The sequence below is a fragment of the Ursus maritimus genome, unplaced genomic scaffold (assembly GCF_017311325.1).
Source record: "Ursus maritimus isolate PB19 unplaced genomic scaffold, ASM1731132v1 scaffold_14, whole genome shotgun sequence".
Lineage (NCBI taxonomy): Eukaryota > Metazoa > Chordata > Mammalia > Carnivora > Ursidae > Ursus > Ursus maritimus.
Window position 1 is genome coordinate 44,934,378 of NW_024423786.1, and position 20,753 is coordinate 44,955,130.

Consider the following 20,753-nt stretch of genomic DNA (forward strand, 5'->3'; position numbering starts at 1 on the left):
GGGGGGGGGGGGGGGGGGGGGGATGGGAGAGAGTCCAGGATAGGCCAGGGCCTGGGGAGGTGGCCCGTCTACAGGGTAGTGGGCAGGGCACAGAGAAAGGTCTTGTGGAGGGATAGAGGGCTCCCTGAGCAGGGAGCTGGCCTGGGGCAGGGCAGGACCGCCTTCCACTCCCCACCAGGCCACCCTGAGTCCCTCTTATGGTATCTCCTTAGCCCACAGCCTGGACTTTTCCCTTCAAGGCTTCCCTGACCAGACCAGTTCTGAGGGAGCCACATGGCTGCACAGTTGGGGGGGGGGGTGAGATAGCAGTGGGGTGGGGACAAGGAGCAGCCTCGGGATAGACCAGTAGGGGGGTTGGCCCAGGGCTGCCTGCCCCCCCTCCCGCCCACGGACTCTGCCTCCCCCCAGAGCTGGGCAGGGCATGGGGTGGGGAGTACCTATTTCTTGGTTTTGTGGTTTCTGGAAGCTCACCGACTTCTGAAGTCTTTCAACTCCAAAAAGTAGATGCCCCTTTTGGAGGGGAAAGACCTTACTCTGAAGTTCCTGGAGTAAGTGTCATTATGTCACCCCCAGGCATCTGGGGCCTGTCCTGCAGCTGAGGGCGGACCCCCATTGACATCCACGCCCAAGCTTCCCTGCTCCAGAATGTTCCCAGGAACCCTCAGGGTTTGGGCAGGTACCATCCCACCGCTTCCCTGGCCCTCTTCCCTGGGCTCATCGTATAGGACTCTGTACCCTCATCAGCGCTCACCCTGTGCCGAGCATTCTACCCATCTACTCCCACCTACTGCATCTTCTCCTGGTGCCTGGCCCAATGGGGGGAACCCAGGCTGTGGCAGGAGACATCCTGTCCTAGTTCCCGATCCCATCCCACAGACAGTTCGGGGCTGGGATTCAGACCTGGATCTGCAGACACACACAGGCCAGGCCCTTGTCACAATGCTTCTCCCCGCCATCCCGGCCCAAACTCTTACTCCTCCTGCGGTACCCAGCTCTGGGAACCCCTCCTCCAGAGAGTCTCTCTGCTGCTTCCAAATTCAGAGCTTCTGTCTCCATAGACTCTTGGTCAGCTTTCACGGATCCCCCCAGGCTCTGTCAACCCTTCCCCACCTGTTATCTCCCTTTCTCCACGGAGAAAGTCTCTCTCTTTCTGGAATCTCCCAACTGTTGTCCTTGCCACTTCCTGCCCTGTGCACTGGAGCCCCTCCCATTGTGACAATAAAAAATGCCTTCAGACATGACCAAGTCTCTCATGGCAGCGGGCGGGGAGGGGGGGGGTCGGGGTTCACTTCCTGTGAGAACTTCTGCTCTAGAGGCAGAGGTTCTGGTTTTCCTCGCTCCTGTGTCCCCCGCTTGCAGGAGGGCTCAGGAGTTCATGGGGGTGCTCTAGGATGACTGAGTCATTTCACCCCCGGGAACAGCGTCGTGTTGTCGTTGTCCCCCCCCCCGGTCTCAAATGGGGAAACTGAAATCCGGAAAATTTCCTGGACCTCCTCAGGACTTCTGAGCTGCTCAGGGAATTGGAACTTCTGATTCCCAGAAGCAAACCCTTCTCACGTGACCTCCCTTGGGCCTCCCCCAACCTGGAAAGGCAGATACTCTAGAGATGGGTTCCAGCTGGAAAGGAATATGAGCTTGATTCAGGAGGCTGGCCAGCTGGGGAGAAGGCGGACGATCTCTCCAGGAGCCAACTCCAGGGGTTTCTGCCTGGCCCAGAGATTTTTCAAGGGATTTAGGGCAGTTAATCAGTTAAGGGAGTGCGATGGCCTGTGCTAATTCTTAATGATGTGCAGTCTTCCAGGTGCCAGCTACAGATATTGTGGCGCTCACTGTTGGGCAAGGGATTCTGGGTCCTTGGCCCCCAGGGTGGTGCAGAAGTGCTTTGTTCCTTCTAGGAAAGAATGCATGATCTATAAATACACAAAGAAAGGTTTAGTTAATCAATCACTCGGGCTAAGGGCGCTTGCTAAAGCTTAGTGACTACTAGACTGGTCGCAGGGGCTGAGCTGGCTTCACCTCCACCATCATCCTCAACTCCCACTCCCAGCTTGGGCTCCCATGATGTCCCACACAGTGCTGCCCCTCCCCCCCAGGGGGAGCCTGGGCTGTGTTTCCATGGTGACTGGGGACAGGTTGGCCCAATATGATGGATTCAACCTGTTCAGTTTCTCCTCCCAAGCCCCTATGCAGGGCTGAGTAGAAACTTCTCTCCTTCTTAAAAATGCCCCTGTTCGGGGCCAAGGGCAGACCGCCCCAAGATGGGCTGCTTTGGCATGAAGACTATATTGAGTGAAAAAGCAATCAGGCGGCATCTGGCTGTCTCAGTCTGTAGAGCATGTGACTCTTGATCTCAGGGTCGTGAGTTCGAGCCCCATGTTAGGCGTAGAGCCTACTTAAAAAAAATCAAATATTCTGATTTAAAAAATGAAATAAGGGGTGTCTGGGTGGGTCAGTCTGTTAAAGGTCCACCTTCGGCTCAGATCATGATCCTGGGGTCCTGGGATCCAGCCCTGCATCGGGCTCCCTGCTCAGCAGGGAGTCTGCTTCTCCCTCTCCTTCTGCCCCTCCGCACCACTCACGTGCCCTCTCTCTCAAATAAATAAAATCTTAAAAATTAATTAATTAATTAATTAAGCAATCAAAACCCAGCAGATTCAGGAAAAGCTCTTCCTCCCCCACAACTGCCTAAAAATATTTCTTTAAACATTTTTTTTTTAATTTATTTGATGAGAGAGAGACAGCAAAAGAGGGAACACAAGCAGGGGGAGTGGGAGAGGGAGAAGCAGGCTCCCTACTGAGAGGACCCTGGGATCATGACCTGAGCCGAAGGCAGACCAGAGGGTTAACCACTGAGCCACGCAGGCGCCCCACCTAAAAAGAATTTGAACAGAGGACCTGCCCCAGGAAGAGAGCTCTCACCAATAGATTACTACGTCATATCGTGAACTTGCTATGGTAGACAGGGAGAAACCTAGGAAGGCCTCCTATTTTATCAGCATCCTCTGTGTCCCATTCTTTCTGAGCAGCTGAGCATGTAATTGTTTACTAAACATTTACTCCTTTTCTTCTTCCTATGAATTGTATTTCTTCCCTTAGAAGTCCCAGGCCCCTACCCCCCTCCCGTCTTTAGTTTAGAATGACATATATACCTGATTTTGCCTGTCTTTGGAAGTTCCACGTCTATGTGGATTCCCCACATGTATGAAACTAAACTTGATTTTCTCCTGTTAATCTGTCTCATGTCAATTTGATTCTTAGTCTGCTCAGAAGGATCTAGAAGGGGATAGGAAATTCTTACTCCCTAACGCCCCTTTTCCCTCACCATCTGTGACCCCGTGGAGGGTTGAGAAGTCAGGTCAGAGGGGCCCTGCAGGTCTGTGGGGTTCCCGCTCTAGCAGGAATCCAGTAGTGACCAGAGGCTGCTGGGTGACCCTGCGCTGTGACTTGGTCTCTCTGGGCTCTGGTTTCTTCCTGTGGAATGGGGGCACAGGGAAGGGGAGGACACCACTCACATTTACTGCACAACTACTGCGTCCATGCGGTGGCAGTGGGAAAGTGGCAGATGCGGGCTTTTTAGGAGCTCCCCTAGTCTGATGGTGGAGGCAACCGGGACTCAAACACATAAAAGGTAAAATTACAGAAGAGCTCAGAGTTAGTCAGAAGGGGCCTGAGTCAGTGGGGGAGGGTAAGCGTTCTGGAGGAGGAGATACTCGAGTCAGGGGTAGGGGTGGGAGGAGCTTGTAAGGAACAGTTCGCTGGACAAAGAGAGAGGAAAGGGTGGTCAGGTAGGGCAAAAAGCCAACGCAGAAGCCCCGGGATGCCAATGTGCTTGCTGGAAGAGGAGGTCAGAAGGGGTCAACGAGGAGAAAATCAAGACATAGGGGATTCGCAAGGTGAAGGGGTTCTATTCGAAGCCCCCTCCCCAGCCAAGCTTGCAGACAAAACTCACAGGTGTCTGACTTGGCCCCGACTCTCTCTTTTTCCAGGTCATGGTGCCCCTCATTCTCAGTTAATAGACCACCACGGGACGCCTGGGTGGCTCAGTCGGTGAAGCGTCTGCCTTCGGCTCAGGTCATGGTCTCCAGGTCCTGGAATGGAGTCCCGCATCAGGCTCCTTGTTCAGCGGGGAACCTGCTTCTCCCTCTCCCTCCAACTGCCGCTCCCCCTTCTTGTGCTCTCTCTCTGATAAATAAATAAATAAAATCTTTTAAAAAGAAAAAAGAAAAAATAGACCACCACAACAAAGCATATTCTTTCCTAGCGAGACTGCAACCCACATCTCAGATGAGCCCCAGAAATTTGTCACCTCCTGCTCTATGGGACCTGGCAAGTGTTGACCCCCTTCTCACACACCCTCCCCCAGGGGCACAGCTGCAACCCTCCCACATGCTTTAAAGCCCCTAAAAGGCCCAGCCTAACAGAAACAAGCCCGACCTCTCTCTCAAAGTCTCAGTGTTGGGCCCCTCTCCTCCCTTGGAGACTGAGCAAACTTTGTCCTGCTTATGGCTCTAATCTTTGTGTGATTCTTTGCCGCCCAGCTCACCAGCCACCCTAACATCATTTCAAAGCTTTCTTTGAACTTGTTCATTATCCTGAGCTTCCCACTGTTTGCCCCATACTCCTTCTATCTCCCCAAAGACCCCGCTCCCTCTCCCCAGTTCTCCCCACTCAGACTTCAACTCTGCTGGACCGATCTCCGCCTTTCCACCCACCCGCAGCGCAGGTGACCCTCCCTTGGCACCTCCACAGACCCCCCTCCTTCCCCTCTTGCCCCTCAAGACCTTTCGTCTTCATCACCCCCTCCCACCCCCCACCCCCCCGGCCTTCAGGCCTTGCCTCCACGTCCAGATCCTTCTCCAGCCCACACTGGTTCTGGCCACCCTTACCAACCCCCCCGATGCTCCCGCCACCCAATTCCCTCTTGGCAAAGTGGCTGAAACAGAGGGCATGGCTCAGGTCCACATTCCCTTCTTCCCGCCAGATCTTTCTCTTATCAGATCTAAGCTTGGCTCTTTTTCAACCAATCCCTCCAGGTTCACTAAGGTATCTGAGTATCTCACCCTTTCCTCTGATTTATCGTGGGGGGGACCTATATGTTATTCTCTCCACCGTACCATCCCAGAGGAAAAAACCAGAATTTGGCCCAAGGCTACTGAATATGCTGATGATCTGAGCCACAGACAGCCTGCACCACGTGCTTCCAGCAATGCAGCCGTCCACGTGGCCGAGCCCAGTTGGAATTATCACCCCTCCTCTGGAGACGAGGTCAAACTTGACCACATGGTCCCCACCTTCTAGAAGGCGTGAAATGGGCAGCTTCTAAACAGGTCAATTAGATAGATAAAAACCCTGCCCTTTTCCTCACTCACCTCACTGAGACTCCAAAAACTCACCGACCTTGATCCTAACTTTCACGCAGGAAAATCGACCCTGGCTATTCATTTCATCTCCCAGTCGGCCCCAGACATTAGAGACAAACAAAACTTCAAAAACTGGATAAAGCCCACAAACCCCTCAATCCGAAGTACTAGACCCGGGCTTCAAGGTTTTTAACAGCAGAGAGGAGGAAATCAAAGAGGAAAAGAGAAAGAGATCAAGAAAGGATCTCAGGCTTATCAGCTCCTGGCCACTGCCCTTACTGGAGCTATTCTAGAAGTCTTCCGGTGCCGGCTTGACCCAAACTTTCAACAAACCCCCTCCAGGAGCTTGTTACACTTGCGGTAAGCCTGGCCACTCGTCCAAAACCGTGTCCCAGTAAAAAAACAAAAATAAAAAAGGGCCACCCAAAACCTCTTGCCCCACCTGTAACCAAGCTGGCCACTCTGGAAGAGTGACTACCCCATTCTCAAAGTGGGGGGAAGGCATCTCCTAAAACCTGCCTTCAGGGCCCAAACATGGGGGGAGATCAGCCATATCCCTGGTGGCAGATCTCTTGGGACTTCTTCAGGATACGGACTGACACACCCCAGGATTTCCCTGAATTTCCAGGACCCTGTTTTCCCTCCCCCATCTCTGTTGTTGGGGGTGATGGCGTTCTTCCTCACCCTTCAGCTACCCGACTCTTGTCATGTGCGCTGGGGGATCACATGTTTGGCCATCTCTTTCTTGTTCTGACACGCTGTCCTCTCCCCCTCCGAGGATGAGACATCGGGACCAAACCGGGTCATGGTGCTTTCATCTGCACCCCGTACACCCCCAATCCCAGTTCCTGGGACTCCTTACTGAATCCCCCACTTCCACTTCACTCTCTCCAGTTATGACTCCAGTTCCCTCGTCCGTGCGGGACACCTCCAAACCAGTTAAGGCTACTCACCTCACCCCCAACACCATATACCTCAAGGATCCTTTTTCCCCTTCCAAACCCCAATAGCCTTTCAAACCTGAGGGCTTGATAGGCTTGCAGCCCCTCATTTCCAAATTCCTTTCCTCAAATGTATTAAATCCTACTAACTCTCCTTACAATACTCCAATATTGCCTTCCGGGCCAAAAACCAGACGGTTCGTATAGACTAGTTCAGGATCTCAGAATTATCAGTGAGGCAGTCCTCCCCAAGCCAGACACCCCTCTCTCCACCATTCCACCCACCACCATGTACTTCACTGTCTTAGATCTTAAAGACACGTTTTTCAATATTTCCATCTCCCCAGAATCCCAAGACCTTTTCGCCTTAACCCGACACAGTTCACTTGGACACTTCGGCCCCAGGGTCTTAGGGATAGCCCCTACCTCTCTGGACCAGCTCTGGTATCAGATCTCTCCAACCCCTCCCTTCCAAATAGTACCCCTCTCCAACCCGTGGATGACCGCCTCTGCAGCCTTGCTGGGCCTACTTCTGCTTCTCACACCATCACCGTCCTCACCTTCCAAAACAACAAAGGTTATAGTCTCCCTCTCCAAAGCCCATCTCCATCAACAATCTGTCCCATACCTAGGATTTTTGCTTACACCGGGGCAACTCACCATGTCGCCCTGCATGGAGCCCAACTCTCAAACCTACTTCCTCTGTGGCTTACCCCCCACTTGGAAGGGGCACTGCGCCCTCATGTACCTGTTTCCTGACCAACACTTTCCCAACTCACCAGCCCTCGCATCCTGAACATAGGCTGTAACAGGCCCTCAGGTAGAAATCCAAATCTTTTTGTATCCCGCCCTCGTAGAACTGAGCCAATGTCCACCCTCATCCTCTTTGCCATCCTTATGGGAACTGGGTTAGGCACGGGAGGAAGAGCTCATCCTATCTAAACATGGGAACCCTCTCTTTCCTTGAGTCAAAAGTAGCGGATTCGGCTTCCACACTCCAAGCAAACGCAGAGACAGACCGATTCCCTGGGAGGAGGAGTTCTTCTAAATCATCTGGCTTTAGACCTACTGACTGCTAACCAGGGGGGTACTCCTGCCTTACTGTGGAGGAATGCTGCTTCTATGTAAATGAGTCAGGTCAGGACTTAGACGGCCCTGAGAAAATGATCAACTCAGCTAGGGACGATGAGGAACAATATATAAACTGGGGGATGGCAGATTGGTTCCCCTGGGAACTAGATATCTGGTCTTGGTTCTCATGGCTCATTCCACTCCTGGGACCTTTGGCGGTTATTGGACTAGCCCTTACTTTGAAACTATGTATTTTAAAATATCGAATCTCCTTCATCCTTTCGGCCAAGGGCCGAATCTCAGCCCTTGGTAAGTCTCTAAGGTCTCTCAGCAAGCTCACACTCAGGCCCCCTTGCTCTGAGAGCAAGAAGCCACCAACATCTCCCTCACCCTTGTCCCTCTGGCCGCTGGGTAAGGACAGCTCTGTGCCCCTGCTCAGCAGGAAGTAGTTGCAGAAGAATGACCTCCCATTTTCCCGAATCAAGAATAATTTCAAATAAAGACAGGAGGGAATGAAAGGGTTCTATTCAAAGCCCCCTCCCCAGCCAAGCTTACAGACAAAACCATGGGTGTCTGTACTTGGCCCTGACTCTTTGTTTTTCCAGGTCACTGTGCCCCTTATTCCCAGGAAATAGACCTCCACTACAAAACATATTCTTCTCTGGCGAGAGGAGAACGCAACCCATATGCCAGACAAGCCCGGACAGAGCCCTCTCCACCCCGCCCCCCCCCCAAAAAACTTGTCACCTCCTGCTTTACAGGGCCAAGTGTCGACCCCCTCCCCCACGGGCGCAGCTGCAACCCTCTCACATCCTTAAAACCCCTTAAAAGGCCCAGCCTAACAGAAACTCGCTCCATGCCTGCCCCTCTCCCCCCTTGGAGAGTGAATAAACTCTATCCTGTTTGTGGCTCTACTCTGTGCAATTCTTTGCGGGCAGCCCTAACACGAGGGAAAGAGGAAGAGGCGGGAGACGGATGGGGGAGAGGGAGACAGGGGGAAGGAGAAGAAAAGGGGAGAAGTAGGGAGAAGGAAGAGGTGGAGGAAGGGGAGAAGGAAATGGAGGAGGGCCTGGAGGAGATGAAAAGAGGAGGAGGAGGAAGGGAACGGGGAGAAGGAGGGAGAGGAAAGGGAGAACCAGGGGAGGAAGAAGAGGGGAAGGAGGAGGGGGAGAGGAGGAAGGAGAGCTTCGCTTCTGAGAGGAACGTAAACCGCGAGTCGGAGACTAACCTGTATCTGAATTGCGATGTAAGTTCGCCCCCTGGCGGCCTAGTGGAGAACGGGCAGGGAGAGGGGACCGATCCCCTCTGGCGTCGGCCCCCTGACCCTCACAGCCAGTCACAGAAAGCTCGGCAGCCTGAGCCAGGCCAACCTCGGTCGGTCGGGTAGCCTCCCGTCTTTTAGCCTCAGTTTTTCCTTGAACAGAATGGGGAGATTTGCTGAGTACCCCCAATGCAGACGGGTGCTTTGCAAGGATGTGCTCACATGGTTCCCCCTCGCCCTGTGGGACAGGAGCTAAGGCCATCCTCACTTCTGAGTGGGGGAGACTCTGAGGCTCAGAGGACAGCACATGGGGTGCAGAGGCGGGACTAGAACCCAGGACCCCCAATCCTGTCCTGGGCTCCGGTAGCCTAGGCTGGCCCTTGGCGGGGGTCCAGCCCCTCCCAAAGGACTCCGGGAAGCCATGGCCGGGCGGGGCGGAACCGTGGGTGTCCCTGGCGCCCCAAGGTGCCAATTAAATGCTCGTGGCTGTCTGGGGCCAGAGCTGTGGACGGCGGCATGGCCGAGCTGGGGCCAGAGCCGGGACGCGCGTGGCGGGTGCTAGCCCTGTGCGGGGCTGCGGTGTTCCTGGCGGCCGCAGCAGCCGGGGCGGCCCTGCTGGCCTGGAATCTGGCCTCTTCGACCTCCCGGGGACCTCGCTGCCCAGAGCCAGGGGCCAACGCCACGGCGCCCCCCAGGGACCTGGCACCTGAGGTCGAGGAACTGCGGAGAAAGCTGGCAGAGGCTACCCAGCACGAGGAGGCTCTGGCCAGACAGCTGGACCAAGCCAACCGAGTCCGTCTGGAGCTGGAGGAGGCACTAAGGGCCTGTCAGGGCCGCCAGGTAGGTGGGCAGGGTGGTGGGCTAGGGAATCCAGAATTGGGAGAGGCCGTGCACACACATCCCCACAGCTGCCCCCCTGGGCACTGGTTTCCCTAATTCTTCAACTGAGGGGGGCAAATGAGAATAGCACCGTAGTCCCTTCCAAATCCTACAGTACCAGGTCCCCCTGAGGTCTACCTACTGACCAAGAAGGCCCCCACGATTCTCTGCTATCAGCCTACTAGCTGGTGATGGCTAGGGAAGCCCCAGACCCCTGGGCCCACCTGGGGAGACCCTGTGCTAACCCTCCCCTTGGGTGCCCACTCAACGTCCTCCAGCTAGTGTCCAGCAGCCCTATTTCGAGAGAGGGATATTCATGTCACCTGTAATTAGGAGGCTAAAGTTGGCCTCTTGGGGGAGGTACTGGCCAGGTCCTCCCTTTTCCTCTGGCCACCCCTTCAAACTCTTTCTTAACCCTTCCCAGCCCAGGGCCTTGCAAAAGAAACATCCTTAAAGTCCCAATCTTTCATTTACTAACTACTCTATATCTCTGTGTACCGGGCCCAGCAGGGGTTGAGAGCTGTGTGAATTTTAGAAATCAAAACAGACCACTACCCTTTACCTGCCTGCCCAAGAGAAGGGCCTGAGGCCACTGAGGGTAAGAGCAGCCGGCTCTGGGTTCAAATTCTGCCCCCGCCCCTCAGTGGGAGATGTTCTGAGGAGGCCAGGCCAGTTGTTTTGAAGAATGTCTCCCATAGCTGAGGGAGCATACTCCAGAAACCCAATCATCGTCAACCACCAAACTGGCCTGTATTGGTTTGAAACCCCAGTCAGTGAGTCTAGAAGTAGCTGGAATTGGAACCGGAGTCTGACCGCAGAGCTAAACTGTTTCCACATCCGGTGGCTTGGGGTGGGGGGAGGTGGACCTGGACAGAGCAGCTGTCACCGCTCCTACCGCAGGCCACTTCTGTGTTTTACCACCACAGGACTCCCAAAGGACATTCCAAATAAAGCTCAGGGAACGCGGTGACCAGCGTCAGTTCAGTCTCCCCCAGAAAGAGGGGAGACTTCACTTCTTCTCTCCCCGCCCCCACCCGCCCCTCTAACCTTCTCACTTCCCCTCCACTCCTCAGAGCCGGCTTCAGACTCAACTGATGACGCTGAAGACTGAGATTGAAGAGGCCAAGGCACAGGGGACCCAGATGGGGGCTGAGAACGGGGCGCTCACAGGTGTGTTGGGGCGCAAGGCGCGTGGCCACGGCTAGGGGTGGGAAGAGCCTAAAAGTTTCCTGGTTACGCAAATGACACACACAGGTGCAAATGTACTGTAAACGACACGCAAATAAACGCGAAAAGTTATGAAGGAAATGCACATAACACTCAAAGGCCACGCAAATGGCACAAAACAACGCAAATACAACAACATAAGCAAAGGCCGTGTCCACGACTCCCAAAAGCAATACAAACCCACGAAAAACTCTGCAAATGACACGTAAGGTAATGCAAACAGCACACAGATTTAATCCAAATATGGCACGGCTGCAAATAGTATGCAGACTGTAAACTCGAACGCCGCGTTAGCGGGGCGGGAGCTAGGTATCCGAGCTGACCCCGCTCCCTGCGCCCGCAGAAGCCCTGGCGCGCTGGGAGGCGGCGGCCATGGAGTCTGCGCGGAGGTTGGACGAGGCACAGCAGCGCGCACGCGCGGCCGAGGCCGAAGCCGAAGCTTGCGCAGCCCGGGAGGCGGCGCTGCGCGAACGCGCGTGAGTGAAGGGCGGGGCCCGGGGTGGTGGACGAGAGCGGTGCGTGGCCAATAGCGCGCAAGACTTCGTTCTTTCGGCCACTCACCACAGGCAGGGGGGAAGAAGAGGAAGGGTCCCTGGGGATGGAGAAGGGGTGTGGTCATGTGGGCGGGGCCTTAGGGAGTTGAGTGTTGGGCGAATCAAAGAGGGGACCCTGGAGTTGGAACCTAGGGGTGGTGAAGGATGTAGGCTCTCTGGGGGCGAGAATCTCCACGTTGGGACCGGCACTCTGAAGGCATTTGTCCCTGGAGTAGGGCTTACACGGAGGGCCCTAGGGAAGGGCGAGGAGCGGAAGAGAAGGATGTAAGGAAAAGGAAGTACTGAGACAGAGGACCCGGGGATCTGTAGGTGGAGCTCCAGGAAAAGGAGCTGGGAGTCCCTGAGGAGAGGTCCCAGGAATGGCTACGGGTGGTAAAGGATAGGGGATCCTGGGGAGTAGGGTTCTCAGGAGTGGGGTTCTCAGGAAAGATGGAAGAGTACTGAGGGGAGGGGGGAGGAGGACCGGGGTCCAGGTGCTGATGGGCTTCTCCCCACTTCCTGTCAGTAAAGCCCTGGAAGCCGAGATGCGCCCCCAGCGCAGAGTGCCGCAACCCCGGTCCCGCTCCGTGTCCCGACCCCGACCCAGCCCCCGTTCGCGCTCTCGCCCAGGACCCTCTGGGGGCTGCCGGAGGCCGGCACGGCGCGCACGAGGGTGAGTCAGCTCCCAGCAGGATGAGGGCTCTGAGGGCAGGAGGGCACACACTGTGGCTGGAAAAAGTATAGAGGTGCCCACGCTGGATGAGATGTCCCGTCAACACCCATCAACGCTCAGCTTTAGATCCAGGAGCCACTCTGAACGGAAACTACAGAAAGGAGACTCGATGTCTAGTGCTTATTTTACAGACGGGGAAACTGAGGCCCATTTTAACACAATGAGATAGTGTTTTGGGACTTAAGTGCCTTCTAACGACAATGTTGCTTCATCCCACAGACTGAAGACTTAGGGTCCAGCCCTGGCTCAAGAGTGACCTGGAGGGGTCACTTCTCTCTGGGCCTCGGTTTACCTTGTCTGTAAATTGAGTGTTTGGAAACATGTTTAGCAAGCCACCCTATCCTTGACAATTGACCGAGATGGCAGAATGGGAAAACTACAGACCCCTCTTCCTATGAGGAGGATATGAAACTCCCAAATGGAATGTTAACAAAAAAAAATTAAGCAACACATTTTGAAAATACATCACAACAAAGGGGACTTATGCCTGAGACGCAGAGATGGCTCAATATTCACAAGTCTGCTAATAAAATTCACCGTACTAATGGATCAAATGAGAAAAGTTCTGAAAAGGCCATCAAAATGAGGGCCAAGGTGAGGATGACTACTGTCAAGTATTTAATATTGTTCTAGAGGTACTAGCCCATGCACTTAGACAAGGAAAAGAAAGGGGAGGTATGAATATTAGAAAAGCAGTAGGGAATTTATAGTTTGGATCATATGTAAGCACTGTTTATATAGGTAAAAAATAATAGCAATACCAACATTTCAGATGGCTCGATTTCACATGAATTTTGTCTTTCACCTTATTTTTGACATAACTTCAGACTTACAGAAAAGTTGGAAGATTAGTACAAAGAATTCCTGGATACTCTTCCCCCAGATTCCACAAATGTTATCACCTTTGTTTTATTCTTCTTTCTTTCTCTTTCTCTCTCTCTCTCTTTGAGCCTTTTATGAAAAACTTGCAGAGATGATGTCTTGTTACCCATAACACTTGAGGATGCACTTCCTAAAAACAAGGACATTGTCCCACATAATCACAGTATGGTTATGGACATCAGAAAGTGGACATTGATAAAACACTATTATCTAATCTAGACTTTAATCAGACTTTGCCAACCGTTCTCATAATGTCTTTTATAACAAAAGAATATCCTGGCTCACACGTTGTACTCGTCAAGTCTTTCATCTCTTCTAATCTGGAACATTTCTCAGTCTCTTTGCCTTTCATAACATTGGCATTTTTTAGAGGCCTGGGGCAGTCATTTTTTGGAGTCTGAGTCTGGGTTTGTGTATTATTTCTGTAAGATTAGTTTCAGGTTGGCATTTTGGGCAGGAAAACCTCAGAAGCAATTCAACCTAATATTATTATCTCTTGGCAGTATGATTTTATATATAGAAAACCCAAGAGAATTAACCAAAACTTTCCTAGATCTATTTCATATAGTTATTTATACCCAGGAATAAATTAATTTCCTTATTATGTAAAGAGCTCTTATAAATTAATTTTTCAAAAAAACAGCTCAGTAGAAGAAATGGGCAAAGAATATAGACAGTCAATTCATAGAAATATAAGGGGAAAAAAGTGCCCAACCTCACTCCTTGAAAAGGAATGCAAATTAAAAACAATGTGGTACCACTTTGTACCCATGAGTCTGGCAAAGATAAAAACAAAAACAAATTACAAAGTACTCTGTGCTGGCACTGCTGTGGAGAAACAAGGAATTCCACAGGGTGCTGGTGAGACTGCTCATTGGTACAACCACTTGGAAGGGCAATTTTCTAGAACCTCTCAAAATTAAAAGTGCACATATCCTTTGATCCATCAATTCCCCTTCTAGAAATTTTTCTACAACCATACTTACATGTGTACAAAATGATGGACCAGGGGCACCTGGCTGGCTCAGTCCATAGAGCCCGCAACTCTTGATCTCAAGGTTGCAAGTTCAAGACCCACATAGGGGGTGGAGCCTACTGAAAACTAAATAAATAAGGGCGTGTGGGTAGCTCAGCCAGTTAAGGGTCCAACTCTTGGTTTCAACTCAGGTCATGATCTCAGAGTCCTGAGATCCAGCCCCACATGGAACTCTGTGCCCAGTGCAGAGTCTGCTTGTCCCTCTCCCTCTTCTCCTCCCCCTGCTCTCTCTCTAAAATAAATAAATACTATTGTAAAAAAAGAAGAGAGAGAGAGAGAGAGAGAGGCGCCTGGGTGACTCAGTTGGTGAAACATCTACCTTCGGCTCAGGTCATGATCCCAGGGTCCTGGGATCAAGCCCCACATCAGACTCCCTGCTCAGTGGGGAGCCTGCTTCTCCCTCTGCCTCTGCCCCTCCCCCAGCTTGTGCTCTCTCTCTCTCTCTCTCTCTCTCTCTCTCAAATAAATAAAAATCTTTAAACATTTAAAAAATTTAAAAAAGAAACCAACAAAACAAAATAATGGACCAAATGCAATGCAGCCCTGTTGGATCCTGGAACAGAAAAGCACGTAGTGAGAAGATCACATGAAGTCCAGAGTGTAATTAATTTAATGTACTACAGTTCGTTTCTTAGTTTTGACGAGTGAGCCACGGTGTAAAAGAGCTTAACCACGGAAAAAGTTGGATGAGGGCTATTCAGGGACTCTACTATCTCTGCAACTTTTCTGTAAATCTACAATTATTCCAAAATAAAAAGTTTACTCCTAAAAAAGAGGCAAAGGGTAAGGGGAGGGGAGAGAATGAGGAAATCTATCATCACATCTTCATAGTTACAAAAAATTGGAAACCACCTCCGTGTCCCGCGCTTGGGAACTGTTTCACTGAGTGTCCACCTGTCCACACAGTGGAAATTCCATACGACTGTTAAAGGAGCCAAGGCAAATCTCCTCTGAGAATATTAATGTAAAAAGCAGGAAATTGATAATTTGTGTGCATTTTCCAAAATTCAGGGACGGAAAGACTTTTACCCAAATGTGTCTGAAGGAAACAGTCGTCACAGCTGTGGCCTCTGGAGCAGGAACTAGGGAGCTGGGGGGAGGGGTGCATTCTCATGTTCGTATACCTTTTTGTAAAGTTTTCATTTAAAATCATGCACGTGTATTACCTTTAAAATAAAATTTGTTTCTAAAAATTCCTAAGAAGCTGGTATTTGAGGGAGGTCGAAGCCCTTGGAACTCTTTCCCCCACCTCACCCAGTCCTGTTCAACATCCCCACTACCACCCCCAGGGCTTGGAGGTACCACATCCGGGCCTTTACCTGGGAGGGGCCCACCTGGAGGGGGAACTAGCAGGCCAACTCCCAAGGAGGAAGTGAGGCTGAGGGGAGGAAGGTCTAACCGCTTAGTTCTGCTGACAGCCACCAGGGGTCGCCCCAACTTGCCCACCCGGTTGCCACCGGTTAAGGGCTCTGAGCTGGAGAGGTTAAGGGTGCGTCTGAAACCTCCCCCTACCCCCACCCCCAACTCCGACGTCAATCCAGAAGTGAGCAGGAAGTGGCTTCTCCTTCTGCGGTCAACCAGAGCTGGAGACCAGGAGACTGACCTTGCTTTGTCTGACTTAAGACCCCTTCACTGTGCTGCTGTGAGATCCAAGGGTACAAGGGCTGGGCTCCGGGTTGTAAATGGGACCTAAAACATTATCATTATTATCCATTGTCTCTGGTGGCTTCATCTTAGCCAAATCACCCGACCCCTGAAAATCAGTTTCCGGGCTGGAGGGAAATAGGGAGCCAAGGCAGGTGTGTAAGCAGAAAGGGCACAGTTAGATCTGGTGTCAGAAAGAGTTGGGAAGAAAGAGAGGGTGCAGACAGAGGGCTTTGATCCCCCAGGAAGGCCATAGGACAGGGAGTAGGTGAGGATTGACAGAGAACAAGCCCAGGTGCCCCACCCCCTTCACCTCCCCACCCTCCCACCCCATGTGCTCTGAGGCTCCCTCAGCTGCTCAGGGAAGTAAATAGCACTGCTTGGTGGCACCTGCCTTCTGGACCCCACCTGCTCCCACCTCACAGGGCCAGCCTTTGGCCTGTCCTTTCTCTGTTCTGCCTCCCACTCTTCAATTATTACTCAAAGTCTCTGTCTCTCTCTCTCCAAGTCTCTCTGTGTCTCTATCTGTCTCCACCCCTATCCCCAGCACACCCTCCTAGGTCCCTGCCCTGGTTTCCCCTATCCTTGTCACCCTGGAGTCCCCTTCCCATGGCTGCAATGACAGTAAGGGGACAGAAATGGGAAGTGTGGGCAGCTGTAGGCAGAGAGCACCTGGGACAGAGGCAGCCTGACCCTGCTAGCGCCCCCAATCCCAAGTAAGAAAGTGGGTTGCCTTTTATCAGCCAGTAATACGGAGGCCCAGGGAGGACAGACTGTTCCTCTCGGGTGGGTTCTCTTTGCTTCCTCTGTCACCTCCCAAAACGCAAAACGTGATTTCGTTTGAATTTAACCAAAGTGGAGGGTTTTTTGGACTTCACTGAAATTTTTTTTCACCACAAATATCACTTCCTTAAGGACATTCCTAAAGTTCTGTGAGAGTTTTTATTTTTTGTTTGTTTGTTTTCTTTTTAAGATTTTATTTATCTGGGGTGCCTGGGTGGCTCAGTGGGTTAAGCATCTGCCTTCGGCTAAGGTGGTGATTCCAAGCTTCTCTCTGGGCTCCCTGCTCAGCAGGGAGTCTGCTTCTCCCTCTCCTTCTCCCTCTGCCCCTCCCTCCCTGCCCTGCTTGTGCTCTCTCTTTCTCTTTCTCACTCAAATGGATAAATAAAAACTTTAAAAATTAAAAAAAAAATGTTTAGGGGTGCCTGGGTGGCTCAGTCGTTAAGCGTCTGCCTTTGGCTCAGGGCGTGATCCCGGAGTTCTGGGATCGAGCCCCACATCAGGCTCCTCTGCTGGGAGCCTGCTTCTTCCTCTCCCACTCCCCCTGCTGTGTTCCCTCTCTCGCTGGCTGTCTCTCTCTCTGTCAAATAAATAAATAAAAATCTTTTTTAAAAAATAAAATAAAATAATTTTTAAAAAGTTTAAAGATTTTATTTATTTATTTTAGATAGAGAGCACAAGGGGGGGGGGCAGGCAGAGAGAGAAGGAGGCTCCCTGTTGAGCAAGGAACCCAATGCAGGGCTGGATTCCAGGACCCTGAGATCATGACCTGAGCCAAAGGCAGCCGCTTAACCAGACTGAGCCACCCAGGCGCCCCTCTGTGAAAGTTTTTTAAAATCTTGTGTCTCCTTGAGAATTTCAATATCAGTTTTAGGGAGTGACACAAAGTTGACTTCCTCATAACACTTTTCCCTTCTCGGCACAAACACACAAATAAAACCAAATTGATCGTGTTTAATTTAGAAAACAAACAAACAAAGAAAAGTTTAAAATCAAAGCCTGATTTTGTGATGACCCTCCAAGGGAATCCAGAAGGGTTCAAGTGCAAAATTTCCTGTGACCATGACAAATTGTTTTCAGGAAAAAACCAAATGCTCACATCAGGACCAATGCATTTGACCCCATGCGAATCCAAAGACCTGTCATTCGCTTCCTCCCTCGGGGATTTTCTGGCCAGAGACACAGGCAAAATGTGTTCAGAAAGTCTGTTTTTAGAGATTTTGGACACTGCTGGCAGGGGTATCAATGGAAACCACCTCTGGAGGACAGATTGGTGACTAGCTGTCAAAATATAAGATGGGACTGCTTTGGGACCCAGCAGGGATTTGTGGGGATTTGATATCTTATTTTGTTCACTGAAACAAAAAATTTAGAATCAGTCTAAATGCCCATTGATAATTATTATGGTAATGTATGTGGTGAAAACCTAAGCACCAGGCAAAAGAAATCAACAAATTTAAAGACATAATGTTGGGGTGCCTGGGTGGCTCAGTTGGTGAAGCGTCTGTCTGCCCTCAGCTCGGGTCATGGTCCCGGGGTCCCGGAATTAAGCCGCATGTCAGGCTGCCTGCTCAGCGGGGAGTCTGCTTCTCCCTCTCCCTCTGCCCCTCTCCCCTGCTCATGCTCTCTCTCAAGTAAATAAATAAAATCTTTTAAAGTTAAAAAAATAATTTAAAAAACTATTTAAAAAAATAAAATAAAGACATAATATTGAGCAAAAAGACTAAGTTTCATCGTTACTTTTTCCATTTAAAAATATCTAGCTAATAAAACAAACTATTTGAAAAAAGAAACATTTCAAATCAAAGATGTGAGATCAGATTACCAAAAAGAGATAGAATGTTGCTTTTGAGCTTGATACAAACGACATTAGTGTGTATCTTTAAAACTCTGCTTCTAGGACACATGGATGGCTCAGTCGTTTAAGTGTCCCACTCGATTACGGCTCAGGGCATGATCTCAGGGTCATGAGATTGAGCCCCACATGTGGAGTCTGCTCAAGATTCTCTCTCTCCTTCTTCCTCTGCCCCTCCACCCCACAAGCCCCACTCACGCAAATGAGCTCTCTCTCTCTAATTAATTAATTAAAAAATAAGGGGCACCTGGGTGGCTCAGTTGGTTAAGCTTCTGCCTTCCACTCAGGTCATGATCCCAGGGTCCTGGGATCGAGTCCCACGTTGGGCTCCCTTCTCAGCGGGAAGTCTGCTTATCCTTCTGCCCCTTCCCCCGCTCCTTGTCTCTTTCTCAAATAAATAAATAAATAAAATCTTTTAAAAATTAATTAAAAAATAAAAAACTAGGGGCACCCAGGTGGCTCAATCAGTTGAGCGTCTGCCTTTCAGCTCAGGCCATGATCTCAGCAGGGAGTCTGCTTCTCCCTCTCCCTCTCCCTCTCCCTCTCGGCTCCCTGCTCAGTGGGGAGTCTGCTTCTCCCTTTATGTGCATGCTGGCTCTCTCTCTCTCTCTCTCTCTCAAATAAAGAAATCTTTTAAAAATAAATAAATAATTAAAAAAAAAAAAACTGTAGGGGAGCCTGGGTGGCTCAGTCGTTAAGTGTCTGCCTTCGGCTCAGGGCGTGATCCTGGTGTTCTGGGATCGAGCCCCGCATCAGGCTCCTCTGCTGGGAGCCTGCTTCTTCCTTTCTCAATCCCCCTGCTTGTGTTCCCTCTCTCGCTGGCTGTCTCTCTCTGTCAAATAAATAAATAAAATCTTTAAAAAAAAAAACAACCTGTTTTTCACACTGTGACAATTACTCAAAATTGTACTATTGGATCTATGGTGGCTTTTTAATTTTCTGGGAATTTATGGTTGCCTTTCTTTTTCCTTGACAACAGATGTCATGTTCATATACACATATATACAACACCTTCAAGATATCATGAAGAGTAGACAGGATCTTTTTTTTTTTTTTTTAAAGATTTTATTTATTTGTTTGACAGAGACAGCCAGCGAGGGAGGGAACACAAGCAGGGGGAGTGGAAGAGGGAGAAGCAGGCTCCTAGCAGAGGAGCCTGATGTGGGGCTCGATCCCAGAACGCCGGGATCACGCCCTGAGCCGAAGGCAGACACTTAACGACTGTGCCACCCAGGAACCCCAAGAGTAGACAGGATCTTAAGTGCATACCAAGACTGTCACACCTACTGGTGTTGGCCCAGTCACTGCCCCCATGTCTGTTCATCTCTGCTGGACCCATCTTACCTAAGCTGTACCCCCATCATGCTCTTTTCCACCCAGTGCTCCCACAGTACCCAAGCACACTACTTGGAGGCAGTGTCCCTCCCCTGTATATCAATTTCTCAGCCTAGCGTCAGAGGCTGCACATGATCCAGCCTCTCTTGCCTTAAAAAAAGTACCCTTATTTATTAAGGCTGGGTGTGTGCCAGACAGTGTGACAAGTGTTTCACTACTGGCTATGTTGCTGCCACTTTAGACAGAAGAAAACCGAGGCTTAAGGAAGGAAAATCACTTGTCTGAGGTCACACAGTGGTAGGTGGCACAGCCAGAACTTAACTCCAGAGCGTAAATTGAAACCATGTATTCTCTTCGCCTGCATGGCCCCCATTAACAAAGATGGAAGATATCCTCCTCCCACCCTGCTCAGGGGACTCTGGGTGGGCGTGGCCAACCTAGAGAAATAGCTGGTTGGGCACCACTTGCAGCCCCCAACCCTCCTCCCCCCAACAAGCCTCTGGGAAGGGTCCGGAATCAGGAATCACCGGGTAGCTGCAAAGGCCAAAGGTCAGACAGGGGTTTCCTGCCTACCCCTGGGAACTTCCTCCTTCCCAACCCAACTCCTACCCCTGTGATGAGCACCACCCTGAAGGACCCCCTCCCCGCTGTCAACTACCCCCATCCCCATTAACCTCGTTGTTGGGGGGATGGATCCCCATGCAGCAGCCTTCATGCTGCTGTGCCCCCCTCCCCAAGCAGTGTACAATAATGGTGTTCTTGTCCAGCAGCCTTTCCATCCGCTGGTCCCTTTCCCCTCAGCCCCCATCCCTCCCTCCTACCAGCCTTGACCCCATGGAGGTAGGGGCTGTGTCCCACTCTGTCTCCCCAAGACTAAGGGTCCCTTATGGCCGGGTCTGAGGCTGACACCTCATCCAGAATGGAGGGTTTTCCTAGAGCTCCTCGTTTTGGGGGGATGGGCAAGAGGGCACACCCAGAGTCCTTGGCTTCTTGGTCCCCAAATCCCCTTCATGCCCACCCAGGGGTGACCCACAGTGAAGTTCAACCCCCACCTACCTGGCACTTTCCATTCACCATCGCACAGCGAGCGCCCCAAATAACACTTCCAGCAGGAAATGATAGTAATCACAAAACAGCAAACCCTCCCTTACAGCCCCCGTCCCTGGCCCTGTCACTGAAACACCACAGGGATACCCAGCTCACAGAAGGGCAAACT

The 20,753-nt window shown here is 51.3% G+C and overlaps 2 protein-coding genes across 3 annotated transcripts in view; both read left to right on the forward strand.

Annotated features, from left to right (window-relative positions):
• Positions 1-4,070, forward strand: part of BST2 (bone marrow stromal cell antigen 2) — a 6,296-nt gene extending 2,226 nt beyond the window's left edge. The window contains exon 5 of one of the 2 annotated variants that reach the window (XM_040629066.1): positions 574-1,241. The gene's annotated coding sequence lies outside the window, so the exon portion shown is untranslated. Of the gene's footprint in view, positions 1-573; positions 1,242-3,986 lie in introns of those variants that run through there. The other variant, XM_008703958.2, reaches the window with a different exon arrangement.
• Positions 4,071-10,381: 6,311 nt separating this feature from the next.
• On the forward strand, positions 10,382-13,946 carry CCDC194 (coiled-coil domain containing 194). The gene is made up of 3 exons (XM_040629067.1): positions 10,382-10,682; positions 11,083-11,215; positions 11,799-13,946. Exons 1-3 carry the CDS (start codon positions 10,607-10,609, stop codon positions 11,947-11,949), a joined length of 360 nt encoding a protein of 119 aa, XP_040485001.1. The 5' UTR covers positions 10,382-10,606; the 3' UTR covers positions 11,950-13,946.
• Positions 13,947-20,753: the final 6,807 nt, after the last annotated feature.

What these genes read in the sequence shown, in the direction of transcription:
- CCDC194 (XM_040629067.1), top strand. Translation starts at nt 10,607, where the DNA reads ATGACGCTGAAGACTGAGATTGAAGAGGCCAAGGCACAGGGGACCCAG. An exon ending in TGAGAACGGGGCGCTCACAG is followed by an intron (nt 10,683 to 11,082) that starts GTGTGTTGGGGC and finishes CTGCGCCCGCAG; the next exon opens with AAGCCCTGGCGCGCTGGGAG. An exon ending in GCGGCGCTGCGCGAACGCGC is followed by an intron (nt 11,216 to 11,798) that starts GTGAGTGAAGGG and finishes ACTTCCTGTCAG; the next exon opens with TAAAGCCCTGGAAGCCGAGA.